The sequence below is a fragment of the Amborella trichopoda genome, chromosome 4 (genome assembly GCF_054954075.1).
Source record: "Amborella trichopoda isolate Santa Cruz 75 chromosome 4, AtrichopodaSantaCruz75HAP2 v2.0, whole genome shotgun sequence".
In the NCBI taxonomy this organism is placed as follows: Eukaryota; Viridiplantae; Streptophyta; class Magnoliopsida; order Amborellales; family Amborellaceae; genus Amborella; species Amborella trichopoda.
The window spans coordinates 38,654,590-38,676,349 of NC_142339.1; the positions used below are offsets into that span (position 1 = coordinate 38,654,590).

The 21,760-nt window shown below is 37.1% G+C and overlaps 1 protein-coding gene across 5 annotated transcripts in view; it reads left to right on the forward strand.

The window, feature by feature from the left end:
- TOR (target of rapamycin) overlaps positions 1-21,760 on the forward strand; it is a 130,558-nt gene that overhangs the window by 38,799 nt on the left and 69,999 nt on the right. For all 5 annotated transcript variants that reach the window (XR_002283386.2, XR_016054453.1, XR_016054454.1 and 2 more), the window contains exons 25-32: positions 5,697-5,820; positions 5,918-6,103; positions 6,850-7,002; positions 7,078-7,230; positions 7,338-7,409; positions 7,523-7,654; positions 7,761-7,822; positions 8,204-8,301. Coding sequence is in view for 2 of the 5 variants with exons in the window: in XM_020676024.2 (XP_020531683.1) it covers positions 5,697-5,820; positions 5,918-6,103; positions 6,850-7,002; positions 7,078-7,230; positions 7,338-7,409; positions 7,523-7,654; positions 7,761-7,822; positions 8,204-8,301 (980 nt within the window). In the remaining 3 variants the exon portion in view is untranslated. The remainder of the gene's footprint in view (positions 1-5,696; positions 5,821-5,917; positions 6,104-6,849; positions 7,003-7,077; positions 7,231-7,337; positions 7,410-7,522; positions 7,655-7,760; positions 7,823-8,203; positions 8,302-21,760) is intronic.

Consider the following 21,760-nt stretch of genomic DNA (forward strand, 5'->3'; position numbering starts at 1 on the left):
GAAATTGTCCCCCCCGCCACCTCTCTCTTATTTCGAAAAAGATCGATTTCTTCGAATTGATGGTCGATCTTTACTAAAATTTGAATCTGGCCTTATCTCTGTGTTCTTGGTCCGACCATGGTCTAGTTGTTCCAAAAAAAAAAAAAAGATACTATAAATTTTATTTTTAGATTTCCTATTAATATGAAATTTTGAGAACCTTGAATCTCCTAGATCCCAAGTCATAATTGAAAATTTATTTGGGTGTTTTGATTTGGCAAGGATTTGAAGCTTCAATTAGCATTGAGCATGAAGATCAGGAATCGACCTTGAAATTCAAGTGTTACATTTTTCGAATTTGAATTCATGAATTGTTTTTGACTAAATTTTATTCCCTTTTTTCTCTTTTTTCATTTTTTTCATATTTTCTATTGTTTTACAAGTCAGTCATCATCATCATCATAGAGTTTTCCTAATTAATTGGGGTCGGCTACACGAATCTTGGTCCGCCATTTTGCGTTATTTAAAGCCATACCCTCAGTGAGGCCATAAGTTCCCATATCTTTTTAAACTACTTCCAACTACGTCCATTTGGGCCAACCCACCCCTTGCCCTTTTCAATCATTCCACTTGAACTAACTCGTGCCTCTTAACAGATGCTGTAAGGGTCGATGCTACACATGGCTAGCCCACCTAAGTCTACTCTCTCTCATCTTATTTCCTATTGGTGCCACACCTAAACTTTCCCAAATGGATTCATTTCGGATATTATCCCTTCTTATTTTGCCACTCATCCATCTCAACATGCTCATCTCCGCTACACTCATTTTATGGGTGTAGTGTTTTTTGTCTGCCCAGCATTTTGGCCAGAAAGAAAAGTTGGTCTCACAGCCAGTGGTTTAAAAAACGGATCGGTGCCCCGGATCGGGCACCCCAAAAACCCATTTGGATTGGTGAATCGGCTAGCCGGACCGGGAATCGATCGGATTCAGCCTTAAAAATATCCAAAACAATTATTAAAATTCGTTATAAATGTTGTTTTTTAGGAATCCAATAAGAAATGGGGTACTACGTTATTTAACTTTCATTTTTTTTCATCAATATGCGAATAATGAGATGTTCTTTTCTTGTATGAATTTATGTTAACCATTAAATTTACATCACCCAAAAAAAAGATCATAGAATTATTATGGATGAAGCATATAATCATACAATGGACTACAATAAAGAATGGATTAAATCAATGAAAAAATGGCCACAAAAATCTTGAATTGGCAGAAAACCCTAATCCATTAAAAAAAAAACCCAAATTATTACAACCTAACTAACTATAATATTATATACTGAAATTGAAATTGTTGGTTTATATTTTATAATTATTTTACTATACAAATAATAACAATTCCAAAATATCTTATAATATCATCTAATTTTAAAATAGCACATTACATAGCTTATAATGCAAATAAATTAATAAATAAAATACCGGATTTGGTTATCAATGTAGAAATTATTAGAATGCGTACCAATTTTTGAAATAACACTTTAATTTTTCAAAAATATAATTTTTTAGGTTTCTAGAATTAATTTAGTGGAAGAGATTGTTAGTAGAGAGAGAGAGATTTCAAATGGCCTCATTATATGAACCCTATCTTTAAATTAATATTCCTATATTTATGTTAAAGACCACCATGTTATAAAAATAAAAAATATAATTAGACTATTTTTTGCTAAGTAGAAAAAAAATCTAACAACAGGCATATTCATATATGAGAGAGAAAAAAGAGCTAACATGCTTCAAGCTTACGATAATCACAGCTCAAATGCGTGCTTCAAAAGCATGATACTTGTTGTATTACCTCTTATTTATTTTTTGACAAGAAATTTTTGTTGCATTATTATTTTGTTTTTGACAAGAAATACTTGTTGCATTACCTTTTATTTTTGTTTTTGACAAAAAGAATAAGAAGACTTGTTGTATTATCTTTTATTTATTTTTTGAAAAGAAATACTCGTACTTTTATTTTTATTTTTTGAAAAATATTTATTTTTTGTCAAGAAATACTTGTTGTATTATCTTTTATTTTTTATTTTTTTACCAAAAGAATGAGAATACTTGTTGTATTACCTTTTATTTATTTATTGACAAGAAACACTTGTTGTATTGCCTTTTTTTTTTTTTTTGACAGTTATTTTTTGACAAGAAATACTTGTTGTATTACCTTTTATTTTATTTTTTGACAAAGAGAATAAGTAAACTTGTTGTATTACCTTTTATTTATTTTTTGACAAGAAATAGTTGATGTATTACCTTTTATTTTATTTTTGACAAATGTTTTATTTTTGACAAGAAATACTTGTTGTATTACCTTTTATTATTATTTTTGACAAAAGAATAGAAGATGGTGCTGCCAAGGTTCGAACTAGGGACCTTTTGGTTAGAAGATGGACGTGATAACTGACTAACCAAAGTGCCACTTTTCGTACTATCTTTAATAATAGAAGCCTATATTGTATTACCTTTTCAAGCCTATACTGTATACCATGCTCAAATCGCACATCGAAAAGGTGAAAGATGTTTAATGTTCATAAAACCTTCCTCAGTACTATCTTTGTCACGTGCTTGAAAAGCATGAGTGTGTACGTGGCCATACTTGTACAATGCCATTATTGTCCCAATTTTTTTTTAAATTACAAAAATGCCCTCCCCTCGGTTTGATGATGTTATAATACCGATTTCCTTTGCAGACTTGGCGGTTCACCGTAGCAGACTCGGTGGTTCACTTTAGCGATTCGTCGGTTCTTCTCTAGAACCGGGCAACTCTGCGTATTTTAGTGAAATCGACATAGGGTGACCGATTCCCGTGTTGACTAGGGCAAGTCTGTTGCGACTCGTCGTTTTTTAAAACACTACTCACAGCTGTCCTATAGAACTTACCCTTCAGCTTCATTGGTATGCGGCGATCACATAAATTCCAGTTGCACATCTCCACTTTGCCCACTCAGCTCTAAATCTGTGTGACATCTTCCTCAATCTCTCCATTTTCTTGGATTATCGACTCAAGGTTTGGAAAGTGCAGTCTTTTTTGTACTTCCTTGTTTTACAAGCCAATGAAATGAAAAATTTCTTTGTTTCATGTTTTATTTATATTTTCTGATTTAGTATATTGTTTTTGGAATTTTATATTTTTCTTTTTTAGTTTTTAATTTTTATCATTTTTTGGGCCCTTTTTTGGTCTCGGGCAGGACTCGGTTGAGTTCACTCATACTTGCCCGAGTAAGTCAGCAAAGGCAAGTGTAGTGGAATCTCCCGAGTAACTTGGCAAGGGCAAGGGCCAAGTCCCGAGCCTGGGCATAGTTCCTGAGCATTAAAATATCATCTTTTTGGGTTTATTTGTTTGTGTGGGTGGTGGAAAATGAGATTTGGAAAATAAAATAAAACAAAATGGGTAAATGTGTCAAAACTAGATGGCGACCCACAGAGAATCATGAGATGTGGAGGCATCCACTAATACCTAATGAGATGAGAGCTTGTTAATGGCTGTAATACCAACACCCATATGTCGATTTTTTTCTTCAGTAATGCAGCTATACCATGGTTCATTTACCTTACCTATGGATCAACTGTGCTAGCCTTGAAGGTTGTGATGCTCCATGCCCTTTGGTTCCATGGGTCAACTCTCAAGTGCATGTGATGCTAAAAAAATCTCTCTATCCTAGGTCTTGCATCTCTATCTCTGTATCTTTATTCACGAGCCAACTTTTAACAGAGACAATCTTTATCAGAAGTCCCTCAGAATGCAGCATAAGCTATTTAATGAAAGTGAACATATATTTATAGGCCTTGTATGAAGATTGAATTAGTTTTAAGGAAAGTAGATAAGGTCCCAACCCTTGCATGAGACCTCCTATGCATTTTGCATCATATGAGAATTGTAAGGGTGATTGCCTGTCCCCCCATCTAGTAAGCTACTACCATCTACAGATGCGGATTTGTCTTTCCACTTTGCTGTACCTTCTCATGGCATATCCTTAAGTTTTGACAAGTCTATTTGTAACTTCAAAACAAATATTTTTGACAAGATCTTTCAGATTAAAAATTTACCTATGTTATATTGATTGTAAAAGAATTTCATATTCAAAATACAATGCCCACAAAATATGGGCTATCATTTATGGCCATATTGGCCGTTTAGATGCAAAGGCCACCCTTGGAGACTTGATGAAACCTTCTCACAGAGTTTTAATAGAACCTCTAATATCACAGTGCTGTTTAAACACGTTTGGAGAGGGTTAAGGAAAAGAGCTGATAGCCTAGAAAGAGAAGGAGTGAAAGCCAAGTCACCACTGCCAACCGAGAGAACTAGATCACTTCTGAGAATGTTTTGAACACCCATAATCTGAGGTATATGGAAGTTTTGTGCATTGTCTATAGATGTTTCGGGAAGCCTTTGTTATTTGAGGATTTTTTTGTGCAGCAGTGTCATTCTAGGAATTTTGTAAAGTTTTCCTCAATACCTTTTAGTGTCTTTGCCTTGTAAGCATAGTTTTTGAAAATGCTTGCGCTGGCAGTGGCACAACTTTTGTAAGTTGATGCCAGTAATGAATATGCAAAAGCAAACAGTGTGTATGTAAAATGCTATTTTATTAAAGAAAAGTACGTAATTGGAATGTTGGCTTTGAAGTCCATACAAACCCAAACAGTTTGTACGTAAAATGCTATATTGTTATGTACTCAACGTTGGTCCGTCGTGGTGTATATATTTGTTTGGGGCATCACATGCCAATACATAGTCCATTTTCTAGTATTCATGCATCATATGTCTCCCTGCATACAATATACCCTTTATCTGTTGCAGTGTTTAATCTATGTATAATATATAGCACAGCCATATGCATATGCAACCGAGACCTTATCTGTTGCAATTGTAGCTGAAAAGACTGAAACATGATCCCTCAAATGATCTGATTCATGATCTGTGGGGCTGAGATTATGAAGAGGGCGCATCATTCTTGAAGCGAACTTCTGGCTGTTAGGAAATGTGGCTATGATGCGTATGCTGCTTTCTTGTCAGATTTCCTGTTGGAGCTTTTCGTGGTATTGTGCAAATTCTGTTGGAGTTGTTTCTGTGAAACATTGGATTATGATTCGATAGTCTAGGACATTTTCTTTATGAATCGTATAACATAATTTCATTGATCGTGTAACTTATACAGCTACAGGAAGTATGTCCATGTAAATGCTTAGCTGTACCTCCAATCTAATCAAATGAGTCAATGTTAGGGGTATCTCACTTTATTTGGATTATCAGTATCGCAATCAATCAAATGCCTCTCTAGCTTGTTTATCGATGATGCCATTTTCCCTTTGATTATACTGCTCACATATTTCTTCAATGATATGTGTGAGTCTCTACATAATGAGTGCGTGCTTTCCTTCACACCAATTGAATTTGGACAGTCCCCTTCCATTGTTGAACACTTTTGGTGTGATTTTCTTGTGCATGCATGATGGTTGTGCTCATGATACATACCCGTGTTTTGGTTTCATTCTTCATGGCTTTGATAGTAATTCTGTCTGTGTAGTTGTCATGGACATGTTATGTCACGGACATGTTGTCCTTTCCTTTACTCACGTTACTTTCCTCTTTTCAACTGATTTTCTAACATTCCTGAATTTGATGGTTTTCTTAAATTGTGAACATTATACTGGGCAGGAATAATGATGAATTACGTAAGGATGCTGTGGATGCCATTTGCTGCTTGGCGCATGCCCTTGGGGAAGACTTTGCTCTATTTGTACCCTCAATACGGAAACTTTTACTGAAGTATCGCTTGCAGGTCTTACGTATTGCCCTGTCTCATGTGTTTCTTTAATTTTTTTTTTTTTTTTCTAATACTTATCTGGCATGACCAAAATATTTCATTATGCTTTCAGCATAAGGATTTCAAAGAAATCGAGGTTCGCTTGGAGAAAAAGGAGCCACTCATTTTGGACAGTATCTCTTATCAAAAATTGGTTCGCCGTTTTCCTGTGGAGGAGATCAGTGATCCACTGGAAGATAAGGAGAGTGATCCATATGAGGATGGAGTCGAGCCCCAAAGACAGGCCAGAAACTACAAAGTAATTTACCATTCCTTTTTGCTTTCTCTTGATATTTATGAAATTTTTGATATATTCATCTCTCCTTTTACTAATTAACCATGGTGGACTTTAAAAGGAAAAAACTGATAATTTGTTTTAATTGTTTTTTATTTATGTTCTTCCATTTACTCACATGATAATTTGTTTTATTGTTTTTTATGTATGTTCTTCCATTTACTCATGATAATATTCTTTCTATTTTATCCTGCTAAGGTTTCAAGGTTTCTTCCATTGGATTTCGTTTGAATTATTTTGTCAAGCCTATTCTTTCAAATCGTATCTTCTTGTTTTCATTATTCTGTCGTGATCTGTTGATGCAATAATCCCGCCTTTCTTTCTTTAGTTTAACATCTTTCAAGTGTATTCATTTGGCTCTTTGGTCTTCAATGATTGAACATAATGGGATGCATATTTTGGATATTGTTCCATCATTGTTTTAGAGCACCTGATTTATTTTTTGGCCAGTATACTATCCTTGAGTATAGATGAATATGATATTCATAATTACTACGGCGCTCAGGTATTAAAGATTGTATGATTGAATGATCTCATTTATTTGTGTGTGTGCACGGGGCTTGCGCCTTCGTGTGTGTTGCAGAATTTAGCATCGTTGGGATGCATTCCTACTCATGATTTTGATTTCTAGTGTTTTTTGATGGTATGCTCTGCCTATGGTTCGTTATCTGCTCACGTCAAAGTGTTTGATATTCCTATTTAACTACCAGGTTAATGATGGACGATTGCGAATTGCTTGGGAGGCTTCCCAACGTAGTACTAAGGAAGATTGGGCAGAGTGGATGCGACATTTTAGCATTGAACTGCTCAAAGAATCTCCTTCTCCAGCTCTACGTACATGTGCAAGGCTTGCACAGTTACAGGTGCAAGAACCTATTCTGCAGTTGTAAATTGCATCCTGTTTCAAATTTCTTAATTATGTTATTCGACTCCTGCAGCCTTTTGTTGGTCGCGAGTTGTTTGCTGCTGGGTTTGTGAGCTGTTGGGCACAATTGAATGAAGCTAACCAACAACAGTTAGTTCGAAGTCTTGAAATGGCTTTCTCATCACCGAATATTCCTCCTGAAATTCTTGCTACACTCCTTAATTTGGTAACCTGTTTTGTCTTATGAAACAACCTTGCATGTGCCTTGATGTGTATAATGAATTATGATGCCTTTAGATTTTGGTCAAGTGATCCTTAAAACTGGTTTTGCAGGCAGAGTTTATGGAGCATGATGAAAAGCCTTTACCAATAGACATTCGACTCCTAGGTGTTCTTGCAGAGAAGGTGATTTCTTATCCAGGATTGTTTGTCATTTGGATTCTGTTCTATTATGGAACTGGACACTATTGGATATGCTTTTTATTACCCTCATTAATTTAAGTGTTAGTTTTATCCAGTGTCGAGCATTTGCAAAGGCACTCCATTACAAGGAAATGGAGTTTGAAAATGCATGCAGCAAGATGGATGCCAACCCTGTTACTGTTGTTGAAACACTTATTCATATAAATAATCAGCTACACCAGCATGAGGTCTGTTCTGCAACAGTTTGTTTTTTATTGATTACTAGTGCATGTCGAAGAGAATTACACATGCTGGATATTGTTCCTACTTGATAGATGTATTTCCTTGGTTTAGGCTGCTGTTGGGATCTTGACTTATGCACAACAACATCTGGATGTACAATTAAAGGAGTCATGGTAGGCCTAAATACTTAGCGGTGCTGAGAAATGCTTTCTTTCTTTTGACTAAAATATTCATGTGTCTGTTTGCACCTATCGAAAGGCATAGTGATATTAGAGCTTCATTTCTCTTGCCTTTCCTCTTATACTTAGATATTGCCTGCCACATCGTTAGCTTGCTGTCACTAAGTATGTCTAATGATTGGAGATGACCTCCTTTACTCATCTTCATCATCATCATCATTATCATCCAAGCCTTATTCCGACCATTTGAGGTTGACTACATGAATCCTGTTCCGCCATTCTGCTCTATCAAGGGCAGTCAGACCATAACTCATCAGATGGGCTCCTTTGCTGACTTCATAAAGGTAAACACATTGTTTACTGATCCTTTTACAGGTATGAGAAGTTGCAGAGATGGGATGATGCTCTCAAGGCATACAACATAAAAGCTTCTCAAGCATCCAGTCCACATCTTGCTCTGGATGCGACATCAGGTTAGTGAGTTGTTTGGTACTTATTTGCAGAAATGCAGTAAGTAGTTTTTTCGTGTCTTATTTATCTTTTTTATTGCAGATTTCCATACTGGTCATGCTTTGTAATGTTCTTTTGTCTGCAGTAGTGTTCTTGCTCTGTTTTCCATTTGCTAATGCAGATAGAGAAGCACTTGAAATCATTGTGAGTCTTTTGAGTGGTGGTAACTAAACATAACTGCATTTGTTAAGTGGAGTTTGTAGAGCGTCATATGCAGTATATTGGTCTTGTCAATCGTAGTGTTGTTAAGTTAAGGGCAGTGTGAACCCGACGCCTGGGTTTTTCCCTGGTGTCGCATGCCAACACCTCCACGTTTGTTGATGCTTCTTGACACGGAAATGGCACACTTTTGAAAGATGGATAGGGTGAAGTAGCACGGTTTATGTAGTTTAAAATTTTTCTTTTTCTCAACCGGCTAGAACATTTACAAAGGTCCAAAGATTAAGAACAAAGATTAAGATTACAAAATAAACTCAAAAAGAACAAAGAAGCACAAATAAGGATTCTCACTTGCTGCCACTTAATACAACTCTTTATTGAATAAATAAAATTACATAAACATTGACTTGTGAACAATTAACATAAATTGCACTAAATAAAATAAAGTGGCAAAAGATTACCTCAATTGGACTTGATACACTCCATTCCGGGTCTCTTCCTTCAATGACGCATGTGATCAAGGACTTTTTTAGGTCTCACAACTATGGGAAGCACCGACTAGAAACCCTTAAGCAATATGAAGGCAATGGAACAATTCAGGGCCTTGGCCCTTGATCTATGTAAGTGGTGCGTGCCCCCTTTTCTTTTTTCTAAAATTATTATAAGAATGGGAGAGGGGGCTGAGATGAGGCTAGAGAGATGAGAGAGAGTGGCATGCCACTTTTTGGGAAGAGAGAGAAAGATGTAACTTGTATTGTAGAGATTTGGACCCGCCATAATGAGACAATATATAAACTTATGGTTAGGGTTAGGGTTTTTAGGATTAGCCATCCTTATGGAGATTTGATTTGGACAATTGATCATAGGAGACTTGTGGGGTGAGAGATCTTAGTCTTACAATCCATAGATCAGCCATCATGATCTAATGGAAGGCGCTAGAACCTTATTCTTCAGCTTCCTTAACCTAATCCCATCAAATATTTGATATATGGAAAATATAATCTTCTTTTTTTTGGGTGAGTATCTTCTTTCCATTTATTTCCATTCATTTTCTACACACGCCTGTTTGAAAAGTCAAAATATCTTTCATTGCAAAGCCTTCTTTATTTTATTTCAATTGATTGAGTGGCCAACTTGCATTCCACAAAATAAGAAAGAAGGGTGCACTATGTGGGGCGTGCCACCCATGGGGCGCTAGTTGGCCCCACACAGGGCCCATGGAGTATAATGGGCCCCCGTGTGTATTAGTAATTTTAAAATTAAGAAAATGATTTTTAGAAAACATTTACTATTTTATTTTTTTCTTTGAATAATTAAATATCTGAAAAATCAGTTTAAGCCTATTTATAAATCAGTTTTGAGAAAATAAAATTTCCAGAGACTTCTAAAAATTTATTTTATTAATCTAAAAATCATTTATAATCAAATTAATTATTACTAAATTAATTTGATGGGATTCGAATCCAACTTTGTTAAGGAAAATGCGAAAATACTCAAGGACTTCATTTCTACTAGAGACATAAATGTCAATCACTTTCTCAAATTGACCCAGTAGTTCCCATGACCCATAGTCCATCACAGGTGTTCATGATTGGGCTACCAAAGTCAGCAAGCCTTGGTCACACAGGCTTGTGCACACACATCGCAATTTGGTGCATGGGGGTTATCTATCGCGCATGTACGTGCAACACCCTCAATGGTGGTTTCAATGTTGTCAGATTTGCTTCCGAGTCTTCTTTAGTTTGGTGAGAAAAATGAGGCAATTCAGTGTTTCTGGCGATTTTGGGGGAAGACTTCAGACTTATTTATTTATTTAATATAAATAAATTAGATATTGATATATAAAATAATGGAAAAAATTTAAAATAAAAAATTTTAAAAACTAAAAATAACTTTTATATAGGTATTTCTTTCCGAGACGAAGCAGCCTGAAGCTTCAGCCAAAGCAAACTCGAAGCAACCCGAAGTGGCAACACCACACTTATCTTCGCTTCGGTTTAGGCTTAAAATCGGAAAGCTTTGGCCTCTTTGGCCGAAGCAAAGTGAATTTGATAACATTGGGTGCTTTGCTTCACGATACTGCTATCATATGTACATGTCATGTGATGGTCTATGATGAGGATTTGACATTTGTCGCTTCATGCGTACTATTCACACTCAAGGGTCACACAATCCCTTGTCAAACTACTTTGGGCATCTTCGACATTATCAAGGGGTAACCTTGCTAACGCCGAGCTATCTTAGAGTTTTAGAACGCAATTGTCCTAGCTCATCAACCTAGTTTGAGTCTCGGCATCAATATTGCCAACTTCGGTCCCTCTGGACCATACTCTCATTGGTGTCCATTGTTCCACTATAGTAAAAATTGGTTACTTGCTCAATTAAGGCCTTTAAATGGCCGCAAAAACCCAACAACTGTCTGTATGTGTCTACTAGGCATGGGTGCTAGTGAAACATCTGACATCTGTGGCTCGTGGAACTTGAACATACAACCTTTTGCCTTAGTGACCGAGTGCTTTACTTCCATGCTTACTGGAGTTTTTGGCTGAAGTGCAATACAACCGAGACGTAATAAAAACTAACAGCTGTACTACTGTCTATATGATGGTGGTTGAGGCTTGTAGGTGTACATCATTAGAGTAGTAAGTTTCATGGTTGTGCATATGACCTGATCACTCCCATTTCTGTTACTGAATCATAAACGGATACTATTGAGAAAGGAATTAGGATAGTGCAACACTTGATGGAAAATAATTGTGATTTAAGAACTTTTGGAATTCAGCAGGCTTTGTGGTTTTGTTTTCCCTTGTCTAGTTTTGGGCTCTTGGCTTAGTTATTGTGGTGTGCAGAGATACAACACATTGTGACAAGTTTAATTGCAAGAATACCTACCAAATCATAATAGATTTCTTAAATAAAATAAAAGCGAGGCATACATTTGAGAAGAAAAATATTTCGTCTAATGGGGATAGTGCTGTTGCTCATGGAAGCTCTAAAATCAGATGGATTGATATTTGGCAAATAAAGTGTGAGAAAAAATAGCATTGGAAACAAACGAGCAGCAAACAAGAAAAATAGATCTCGGAAGAAAAATGCAAAAAAGAAAACCGGAATTTACATGGTTCGTCACACAAGTGACTACATCCACAGGCATGACAAACAAAAATCCACCATACTGATGAGAGTTACATTACAAATTTTGGGATACAAAAGGTATCTTAGTAATGATCGATTTATTGACAATATACAGTTGAGTAACCCTTGAAACCACTCTCCCGACTGACATCACCAATTGTTCTGCCTGCTCTTTACTTTTTCAGATAGACATGCGAGAGCAATGAGAAACCAACTTTCTCTACAAAGGGGATACCACCCAAAATCTTTATGGGAACCATTTTTCTACACGAAACAAACGTCTCTCTCAATGCGAGACATAGGCAAACCGTTTCTCTCACTAGAAGGTCACTTCTCTCTCAGCTTCTTCAGAGGCTCCTCTGTGAAGGAGGCTACAGCTTCTCTTTAGAGGTAAGTCCAATTTCCCATAAGGTGACCCAAATAGGGTCACACCTATTCTTTCTCTACAATAACCCACTTATACGGAAAAGCACAAGCCCATAGAGTGGTACATGAGAGGCTCTTCCCATCTTTTCCCAACTTTATGGGAAACTTTAACTTTATCGTTTCTTAGCCCTTGAGTCTATCCTAAACCATATGGAACTGGCCCAAAAGATAACTTCTTACATAATTAGAATTATACAATTAAATTGAAAACCCAATAAATATAGAAAATCATCAATATTAATATGAGTCTCAATAATAAAGGATTTCGTTGAGAAGTTGCTTTTGGATATCACAAAATCTAGCGATCTCCACTTTGATATAAAAAATTACTTGCTTGCCATTCGAACATTCATCCGATAACTTTATGAAATCTTCCCATTTTGCAAAATAAATTTCTTAGACAATTCTTGTTGAAATTTTTTTGCATAGCATCAAATTTCTCCACCTTGAACTTTGCTTTCATAACCTTTACTGTCATACCGACAACTGTATGCCAGACTCTAATACTACTTGTTGCACGCAAAAGCTCTAAAACCCGACATTGGCAAATAAAGTGTGGAAAAAATAGAACCAACAACAAGCATGCAACAAGCACGAAAAATAAAGCAGGAAATAAATAATGCATAAAGAACACCAGTTTTTAAGTAGTTCATCATAGATGTGATTACATCCACGGGCGAAGACGATCGACGGGTTTTTACTTATCAATGAGAAAAAAATTACAAGCGACTCATACCTAAGAGTACAAGAGAGAAAATCATATCTCCCAATTGTCTCTTTCTACTATTTTCTCTCGCTAAATACCCAACTTTCCCTTTCTTTTCTAGCGTGTCCTCTCTACAAAAAAAATCAATAGATAGAGAAAAACAACCCCCCAAAAAGTGGTATGTACAATCTTATACATTTTTCTTAACTTTTTAGGAACACATTTGGCTGCAATAGGCTATGCGCAGAAAGAAGTGTCGACTATAATGAAATTTTCTCTCTAGTTGTGAAACACACTTCTATTTGGGTATTTCTGAAAATTTACAGAACTTTAAAATAACACATGTAGGACCATGGATCTAGCTCCACATGTGGCACTTGATGTGATGACCGCATTCCTTCATGGAGAGTTGGAATAATAATTTTATATGACTCAACTAGAAGGGTTTGTTGTTAAAGGCAATGAGGACGATGTCTACAAGTCGAAGAAGTCATTCTACGGCCTAAAGCCGTCTCCTAGGTAGTATATCTATTTATTACCTATAGGCATTTTGAAGAAGTGAGCTTCTAGGTAGTACAAGCATTTTGATACATACTTGATTGGACATGGGTATGTCAGAAGTCTGATAATTGTGTCTATTTGAAGAGATTTGCTAATGGTTTGTTCATCTCTTTATTGCTCTATGTGGATGACATGTTTACTGTTGCGAAGAATTCTTCAGAAATCAGTAAATAAAAAATATTTAGGTTCAGCAAAGAAAATTTTTGGCATGGAGATACTCAGAGATTGAAAGTTGGGTAAATTGTGGCTATCCCAGGAGTAGATTGAGAAGGTCCTGACCAGATTCATGATGGAATATTCTAAGCTCCTAGGTACTCATCAGATGTAGGTATGATGTTTGATAGAAATAGCAAGTTTGGTGACAAGATTATTGGTTATGTCGATGTTGATTTTGCAGGTTATTTGGATTGTAGGAGATCAACTAAATGTTATGTGTTTACGCTTGAATGAACTTTGATCAGTTGGAGGTCAATGCTACAAACTGTGGTTGCCTGGTCTATTACTGAAGCAGAATACATGGCAGTTACCAAGGCAGTAAAAGAAGTTATATGGCATAGAGGGCTTGTAATTGATTTGGGCTTACGATAGCATGGGACTATCGTTTATTGTGATAGTCCGATGAAATGAATGGCTATGTGGAACTCAAAGAAGTAAAGTGAAAATTTTTTCTTTTCCTTTTATTCAATATTCCAGAATTCCACTTACATGGACGACTATACACTGCTGTAAATCAAAATTAAAATCCCATATTTAACCTAGGACCTTTATTTTACTGCCAAACAAGTGAACACCATTCAGGAGCAGTATTCAATCTCCGCTATAGTTTTAAGTACAAAAGATGTTCTTGAAAATTCACAGAAAAATATAAAATGACTGAAAAAGAATTAAATCAACTGGGAAGACTTACTAGAGAGTCACCCCCACAGGGCTTGATAAACCCCACATGCGATTCCGTTCTCGATAGCGCATTTTTTAATCTTTTAGGTCTTTCTGGAATTATTGAGAGGGAAGCTTTTAAGGCAATACCTTTCAATCTAGGGCTTGAGAAAGCATAGAAATCTATTTAGGATTTGTAGAAACCTTATAAGATCAAATTAAGGGCTAGGCTTGAGGGTTTATTTCTCTCTTGGCTGGCTGTACCTCTCCTTTTCTTCAAAGACAACAAAATTCTTACTTAAGGTTTCAAAAGTGCCACCTTGTTATCTTTCTTTTGGGTGTTGTGACCCTATAGAGCAATGGGGAGAGAGAGACGATCTAAAATTGTGTGAGAGAAATATTGGTTTGTGGAGGGAAGACAAATTTTTTTCTTCTTGGCGTGAGAGAGATATGTCACGATTTGAGAGAGAGGTTCAAATAGTGTTTAAATAGAAAGAAATCTTTCTTCCACTTGAAATAGGATTTCTTATAGGTATGGCTTATCTTATTTACCCAGCTTGACCAGCAGGATATCAAGAAATATGTGGGGTGAGATATTAAATTTGAGTCATCCATCCTACAAATCAGGCATCATGAATTTGGGTGGAAATTATGGATCTTATCCCCTTATAATTTGACTCAAGTCCAACTTCTATTTAACCTAGAATTATAACCAATCTAAAACTTCCTAGTATCTTCTCAAAATGTATATGAAGTCAAAATAATTGGAGTTTTGGTCAAACCAAACTCTAATTAAAATAATCTTTAATATTTAAACGATTCCCTTAACATAACCTTTTATAAAAAAAAGATGTCACATAAATAAAAGAAGGGGGGCGTGCCACCCAAGAGAGATTAAGTGATCTCCACAATGGCCACGTCCCACCCATGGGTGGCACACATGTGGGGATGGATCATTGTCCCCGTTTGTGCCCTTCCAAATTTCAGAAATTATGAAAATGCTCTTTTAGGGGTTTTACATTAGAAATAAATTTTTAAAATTCTAAAAAGTTTTATAAAATTCACAAACACATTTCTAATACCAAAAATAAAAAATTTAGAAGTGGACTAGTACTAATGGGTCAAAATTTGCGACAATAGGGGCACTCCACATGACCCAATAACCATGATCCATTACTGATTTCTCTTCCAACCCAACAAAAACCCTTGACTTATAGTTTCAATGCAGGGGTTCATGATTGGCTCGTCAAATTTGGTCAATAAACAGTGGAATCATAATCTTCGAATATGGATTTCAGTCCCCCTCTTTAAAGCAATCTAACACTTGTTACTATTGCTCAAAGGGGGCTCTGTATGTACATGTACACGTTTCTCCCTATATGGTTTCTTGTTAGTAATGTGGCTGTTATGTGCACTTGCCATGTAGAAGTTTGTTGAGACTTTGGCCCTTGCTCTCACAGAACTACCAACTGTACACAGGTGACCATACTATTCTTCTGGCCTATAAACGTCATCCTTTGGCATCTCTCTAACCTCAACAAAGGATAACCCATTGTAAATCCTTCTCGGTCGTGCCACATGCCCAGTAGTAAGGGTTTCAGACATAACTAGAGCCACAAACTGCCCAACTCATAGTCATTCACAGCGCACACTCCCATTGAAGTGCATATTCCACTATAAAATGTCATTTTACAAGCTCTCTAGGCATTTAAAGGCCACAAAACCTAACACAAAATGCAATACATTTGGCAAAGTACCAGGTATATCATGTAAGAATGAAGCATATTGATGTCAACTACCATTTTATCTGTGAGATAATAGCTGAAGGTGATATCTTGTTTCTGAAGATTGTCGCCAAGAAAAATATTGTAGATATGTTGACAAATCAGATTCTATTACAGAAGTTCAAGTTTTCTTGGACTTGATTAATATATTGCCAAGGGGACTGCCCATGAAGAAGATGGTTCCCATTGCATTTGGTATTCAAGCTAAGGTACAAATTTGTTGAGTTGACTTGAATCCCTACATTTTAGTGATTGATTTTCCATTTTTTTTGGTCTCCTATTTTTGGGTGGTTTCCTTTTTATTTGGGATTCTAATTAGGTTACTAATTTTAAAAGCTTATCTTGGTGGATCTTATTTAGATTAGTATGTGGCATGAGTCTACTTAGATACGAATAAAGTTGGGTTTCTTAAAAAGTGTGAAGAAGTGTAGGAGGTTCAACATACCACTTTTTGGGGGGTTGTTTTTCTCTGTATATTTCTCATTTTGTAAAGAGAGAAATTGCAGAAAAATAAAGGGAAAGTTGGTTGTTTATAGAGAGATAATTGAAGAGAGAAGCATTGTGGGAGATTGAGTGTTTTTTCTGGTTCTCTTTGGTATGAGTCTTTTGTAATTTTTTCTCTCATTGATTGGTGAAAAACCTTTAAGTGTCTTCATCTGTGGATGTAGTCACATCTGTGACGAACCACTTAAAATATGATGTTCCTTTTGCATTATTCATTTTTTGCCTTTGTTTCAGCAAGAATTGTTGGTTTTTTTGTGGTCTTTAAAGGCTTAGAGAGCTTATAAAAAAATGATGTATAGTGGAATATGCACTTCACTGGGAGTGTGTGTTGATTGACCAAGGGTTGGGCGGTTTATGGCCTTGATCATGTCTAAAACCCTTGGCCCTGGGCATGTGGCACATCCGAAAAGGGTTTGAAGTGGGTCATCTCTTGTTGAGGTCGGAGAGATGCCTAGGGTTCATGTTTGTAAGCCAGGAGATTTGTGTGGTCTCCCGTGCGTGGTTGTAGGCCTATGAGAGCAAGGGTCAAATCCTCAATAGACTTCTGCTTAACATGTACATATGACAGCTTCATGGGAAGCAACCCTTTTTATAGGGACACGTGTACATGTGTATTGAGAGGGCTCCCTTTTCACTGTAGTGGCAAGTGTTAGACTTGCTCTTAAAGGGGGGACTGTAATCCACATTCCAACATCATAGTCCTGTTGCTTTGTTATTCAACTTTGACAAGCCAATCATGAGCCCTTGCAAAGAGACTGTGGGTCATGGGACTTTTGTTGGGTTGGATAAGAGAACATTTATGGATCATGGTTTTTGGGGCGAGTGGAGCGCCCTTAGTGTCGCTTATTTTGACCCAATGGTACCAGTCCACTCTTAATATATGTTATTTTGGTATTATAAATGTTTTTTTGATTTTTAAATTTTTTCAGAATATTAAAATATTGTTTCTGCCGTAAATTTTCATAAAAAGGTATTTATGAATATTTGCAGAACTTTAAAATAACACATAATTGGGCCATGGATCCAGCTCCACATGTGGCACTCCGTGCACCCTAGGGATCACACCCTATTTTTGTTCAGCATTATTTGGCACACCCTGTTTTATTGCTGAAGGGGGTGTCACGCCACTTTCTTTTAACAAGAAGGGGCCATAGTTTTTTTATTTGAGAAAAAGGGGAGTACACTACTTTTTGTGGTACAATCCCCCCACGCTTTTTTATTAGGAAGAAAGGGGCACGACTTATTTTAAAATCAAATTTAAATTTGATAAATTCAAAGATTTGATATCTAATGAGATATGGTTTCCCAATTATTGTGGGAAATCTAAATTAGATTTATCTAGAAAATATTTAAAGTTTGATTTCAAATTTAAAAGGATAAAATTTAAATTTGATTGGTTTGATTTTAAGTAGGAGCGGATTGGGTCAAAGTGTAAGGGGATAAGGTTCTTAATTTTTCCACCCAAAATCATAATGGCTGATTTTTGGGATGGATGGCTCTAATTAAATCTCTCACCCCACAAATTTCCTTTTTAATCTAATATGTTGTGGCTGGAAATTAGATAAGGCAAATCCTATTCAAACTAGAAGATAAGTTTTCTCTAGATCTCCTTCTATTTAAAGGCGAGGCCATTTGAGATCCAATAACAAGATTTTCTATTGCGCTTAAGAGATCTCTCTCCCTCACATCCCAATTATTGGATCTCTCTCTCTTCCTCACGCACCAAATTTGGGAGAGACCTCTCTCTCTTCCTCAAATTTGGGAATCCCTCTCTCCTCTTCATGCTAATAAAATGTTCATCTCTCTCACTTTTATTTTACCATGCCATCTCTCTCTTAACCTAAAGAGAGGCACGTCATCTCTCTCTCTCTTAACCTAAAGAGAGGCACACCATCTCTCTCTAGGACATACCACCTCTCTCTCCTCTATATTCTTTTGTCTTGAAAGAAAAAATAGAGGTGACCTATTTTAGGGAAAATTAGAGGTGGCCTATTTGAGGAGAAACCCCAAAACTAAGGTTTACTGTATTTTTCAAAGGAAGAAGAGAAGCTTAACTTCGAGAGATATCAACTCCGAGATCAGCCTTATTTTGTTCCCATATGGTTTGTATAAACCCTAGGTTATTTTTGAGCCCTCTTAAACCCTAAATAAAGAAGGATAACCTACAAAGCTTCCCTATCTAATAATTTCCAGCAACGCCTTAAGGAGGAAAAGTACGTCATTGGTCTGGGACTCGGGTGTGTATTGTAACAAGTCCTGGTTGGGTAACTTCAGACATCTTCCACTAAGTCTTCTCATTAGTTTTTATTTATTTTCAGTTTTAGTTTATATTTTTTCTGTATTTTTTCAGGAACATATATTGTGGTATTTGTTTAAAGTTCCTGGATGGTTTCTATTTCCCTTGGCGGTAAAATAAGATCCTAGATTGTATCTATTGCATTGTTTTTATTTTCCAGCAATATATTGTGGCACATGTAAGTGGAATTCAGATATTGGGAATAAAAGTAAAAGGAAAATTTTGAATTTAATACCTTGAGTTCCACATAGCCACGACTTGCAAGAATTATTGAAGGAATTTGTTTGGTAAAAAGGGAAGATTTCACATAGTCATCCGATGTATGTTGGATTGGCGAGTAAGTAATTTTTTACGTCAAGGTGGAGATTATTGTATTTCGTGATATCCAAAATCACCTCTTTAAGGAAATCCTATGTTATTGGGATTGATATTAACATTGATGAGTTTTCTTATTTATTGGATTTCCTATTTAATTGGATAGTTCTAATTATGTAGGAAGTTATCTTTTGGGTTAGTTCTATGTGGTTTAGGATAGACTTGAGAACCAAGAAATGATAAAGTTAAAGTTTTCCATAAAGTTGGGAAAAGATGGGAGGAGCCTCTCACGTACCACTTTAAGGGCATGCACTTTTCTTTTTTTTTTGAGAAATGTTGACTTTTGTATTACTTTAGGGAGATAGATTACAGTTTAGGTTTTGATCCAAGCGTACCCTCTAGACGGGACTCTTGGTAAAAAATAGGTCAACAGACCCTATACCAAGAAAATGGGCTTATAAGAATGCCCCCTTACAAAGTTTACAAGGAAGCTGTTATAAGAGTGCCCGTACACTGTAAAGTTTAGAAAAAGACCACGAATACCAAAAGAAAGTATTAAGTGTAAGAGGTTCAGGTTCCGGTTGAGTTCCACTGGTCCAGCATGAAAAAGTATGTGGACCCGGCTTGAGCGACTTGTCTCTGCCCTCTAGCTCCCTCTTTCGCCAAACGGTCTGCGGTATCGTTGGAGATCCTCCAAGTATGAACGTTCGTTGAATCTCGTCAAAAACTGGAGTCAGGTGCCATGGTGGATTGCTTGTTCTGCTAGCCCAAGAGATGACATTTTTTGATCTCCTTCTACTATAAGATGTGAGCCTCAAGAGGGATTGAGATTTCTCAATGCTAAAAGGAGGGCTAAGGCCTCTGCTTGAAGAGAGTCCTTGCGACCAAGGTATTCGGAAATTGATAGGAGAATATTGCCTTCATGGTCTCGAAAAACCCTTGCTGCCCCTGCTGGACCAGGGTTCCCTAGGGAATACCCATCAAAGTTTAACTTGATACTACGTTGTGGTGGTGGTACCCAGTTGTTAGGCCTTGTTACCCCCTGTGGTTGGTGATGGAGAATATTCTTCCATTGAGATAGGAAGAGAGTCCTGGGATTCTTGCGAAAACCTTGTGTTTGGAGGCCCAGAAGGTCACCAGAGAGATAACCTTATGCAGCAGTGCTGGGGTTTGAAGTTTTGAGGCTTGGAAGATTTTTGAATTTCTTTTCAGCCAAACAGTCCAATAGTTGCAGCTATAGTCGCCTTCCACAAGATTTTTCCGCCCTTCGGCCAACTTGAGTCCAGATTGTAGGATAGGAGAGCCGTTATCGAGGGCGGGGTAACCCACTTTATGCCAAATTATTGCAACACACTGCCCCATAGGTCAAAGGGGAAGTCACAATGTAGGAATAAGTGGGGGTTTGTTTCCTCCGCACATTCACATAGAGCACACCTATTAGGGATGGGGACCCCTCTCTTTTGTAGGTGGACAGCTGTGGGGGCCTTTTGAGCAAAAGCGAGCCAATTGAAGGTCTGTACTTTTAGTGGAGCAATAGTGGACCAAACTCTGGAATAAGAATCAAGGGTAGTTGGTAAGATAGTAAGGCTTTTATAGAAAGAAGCAACAGCTAACTTACCTGAGGGTGCTAGTGTCCAAACTATATCATCACTTCCTTGGGACAGAATAAATAGGGAATGAAGGGTATTCAAAAGCCGCTGGAAATCAATGGTTTCCTCATCGGTTAGGTTCCTTTGAAAAGAAGGATTCCAAACTCTACGACCTCCTGAGAGGCTTAATTCCTAAGCAATAGAGGAATCTTGGTCTTTGGCAAGAGAGAATAGATTTGGGAATGCCTCTCGCAGGGGGGAAGGTCCTAACCAAAGGTCTTGCTAAAATTTCACTCTCAAATGTTCTCTTGGATGGAACGTATACCTCTTGAAAGTAGCCCGGACTGTTGAGAAGGACTTCCAAGCTCCTGAAGCATTATAGACTTGAGTTCTTTCTGGCAGCCAGGTATCCACAGGAACTTTATATTTATGCCTTAGAACCTGTGCCTAAGGAGGATTTGGCTGAGTGGCTAGGCGCCACCACCATTTCCCTAGCAATGCAAGGTTATGTTTTCGAAGAACTTTGATTCCTAAGCCACCTTGATTTATGGTTTGATAGACCTTATTCCAAGCCACAAGGTGATATGTTTTCTTATCCGCTTGCCCAGACCAGAGGAAGTTCCTCATGAGTTGATTAAGCCGGTTTGCCACCTGAGCAGGCATATGGAAGAACGACATGAGGTAGACCGCGGAGTTTGCTAGGGTAGCATTTATCAGGGTATTTCTTCCTGCCAAAGAAAGGTATCTGCCCTTCCATCCTGCCAGGCATCGGTCTACCTTATCTAAGACATGGGACCATTGCCTATTTCTCGGCTTCTCCAAACCCAAAGGTAGGCCAAGGTGGGTAGTAGGGAAATCCTGGACTTTGTACTCCGAATCTGGAATGAGTGCTCTAATATCAGCAGATGACAAGGCTACACCCTGCATACTGGATTTTCCCATATTAACCTTGAACCCGGTTGCTATTGGAAGCAGTTGAGGAATCTTTTGAGAACTCTAACTTCAGTGCGGGTAGCATCCAGGAAAACCAAGGTATCGTCTGCGTATTGTAAGTGAGAAACTATAGGGCCT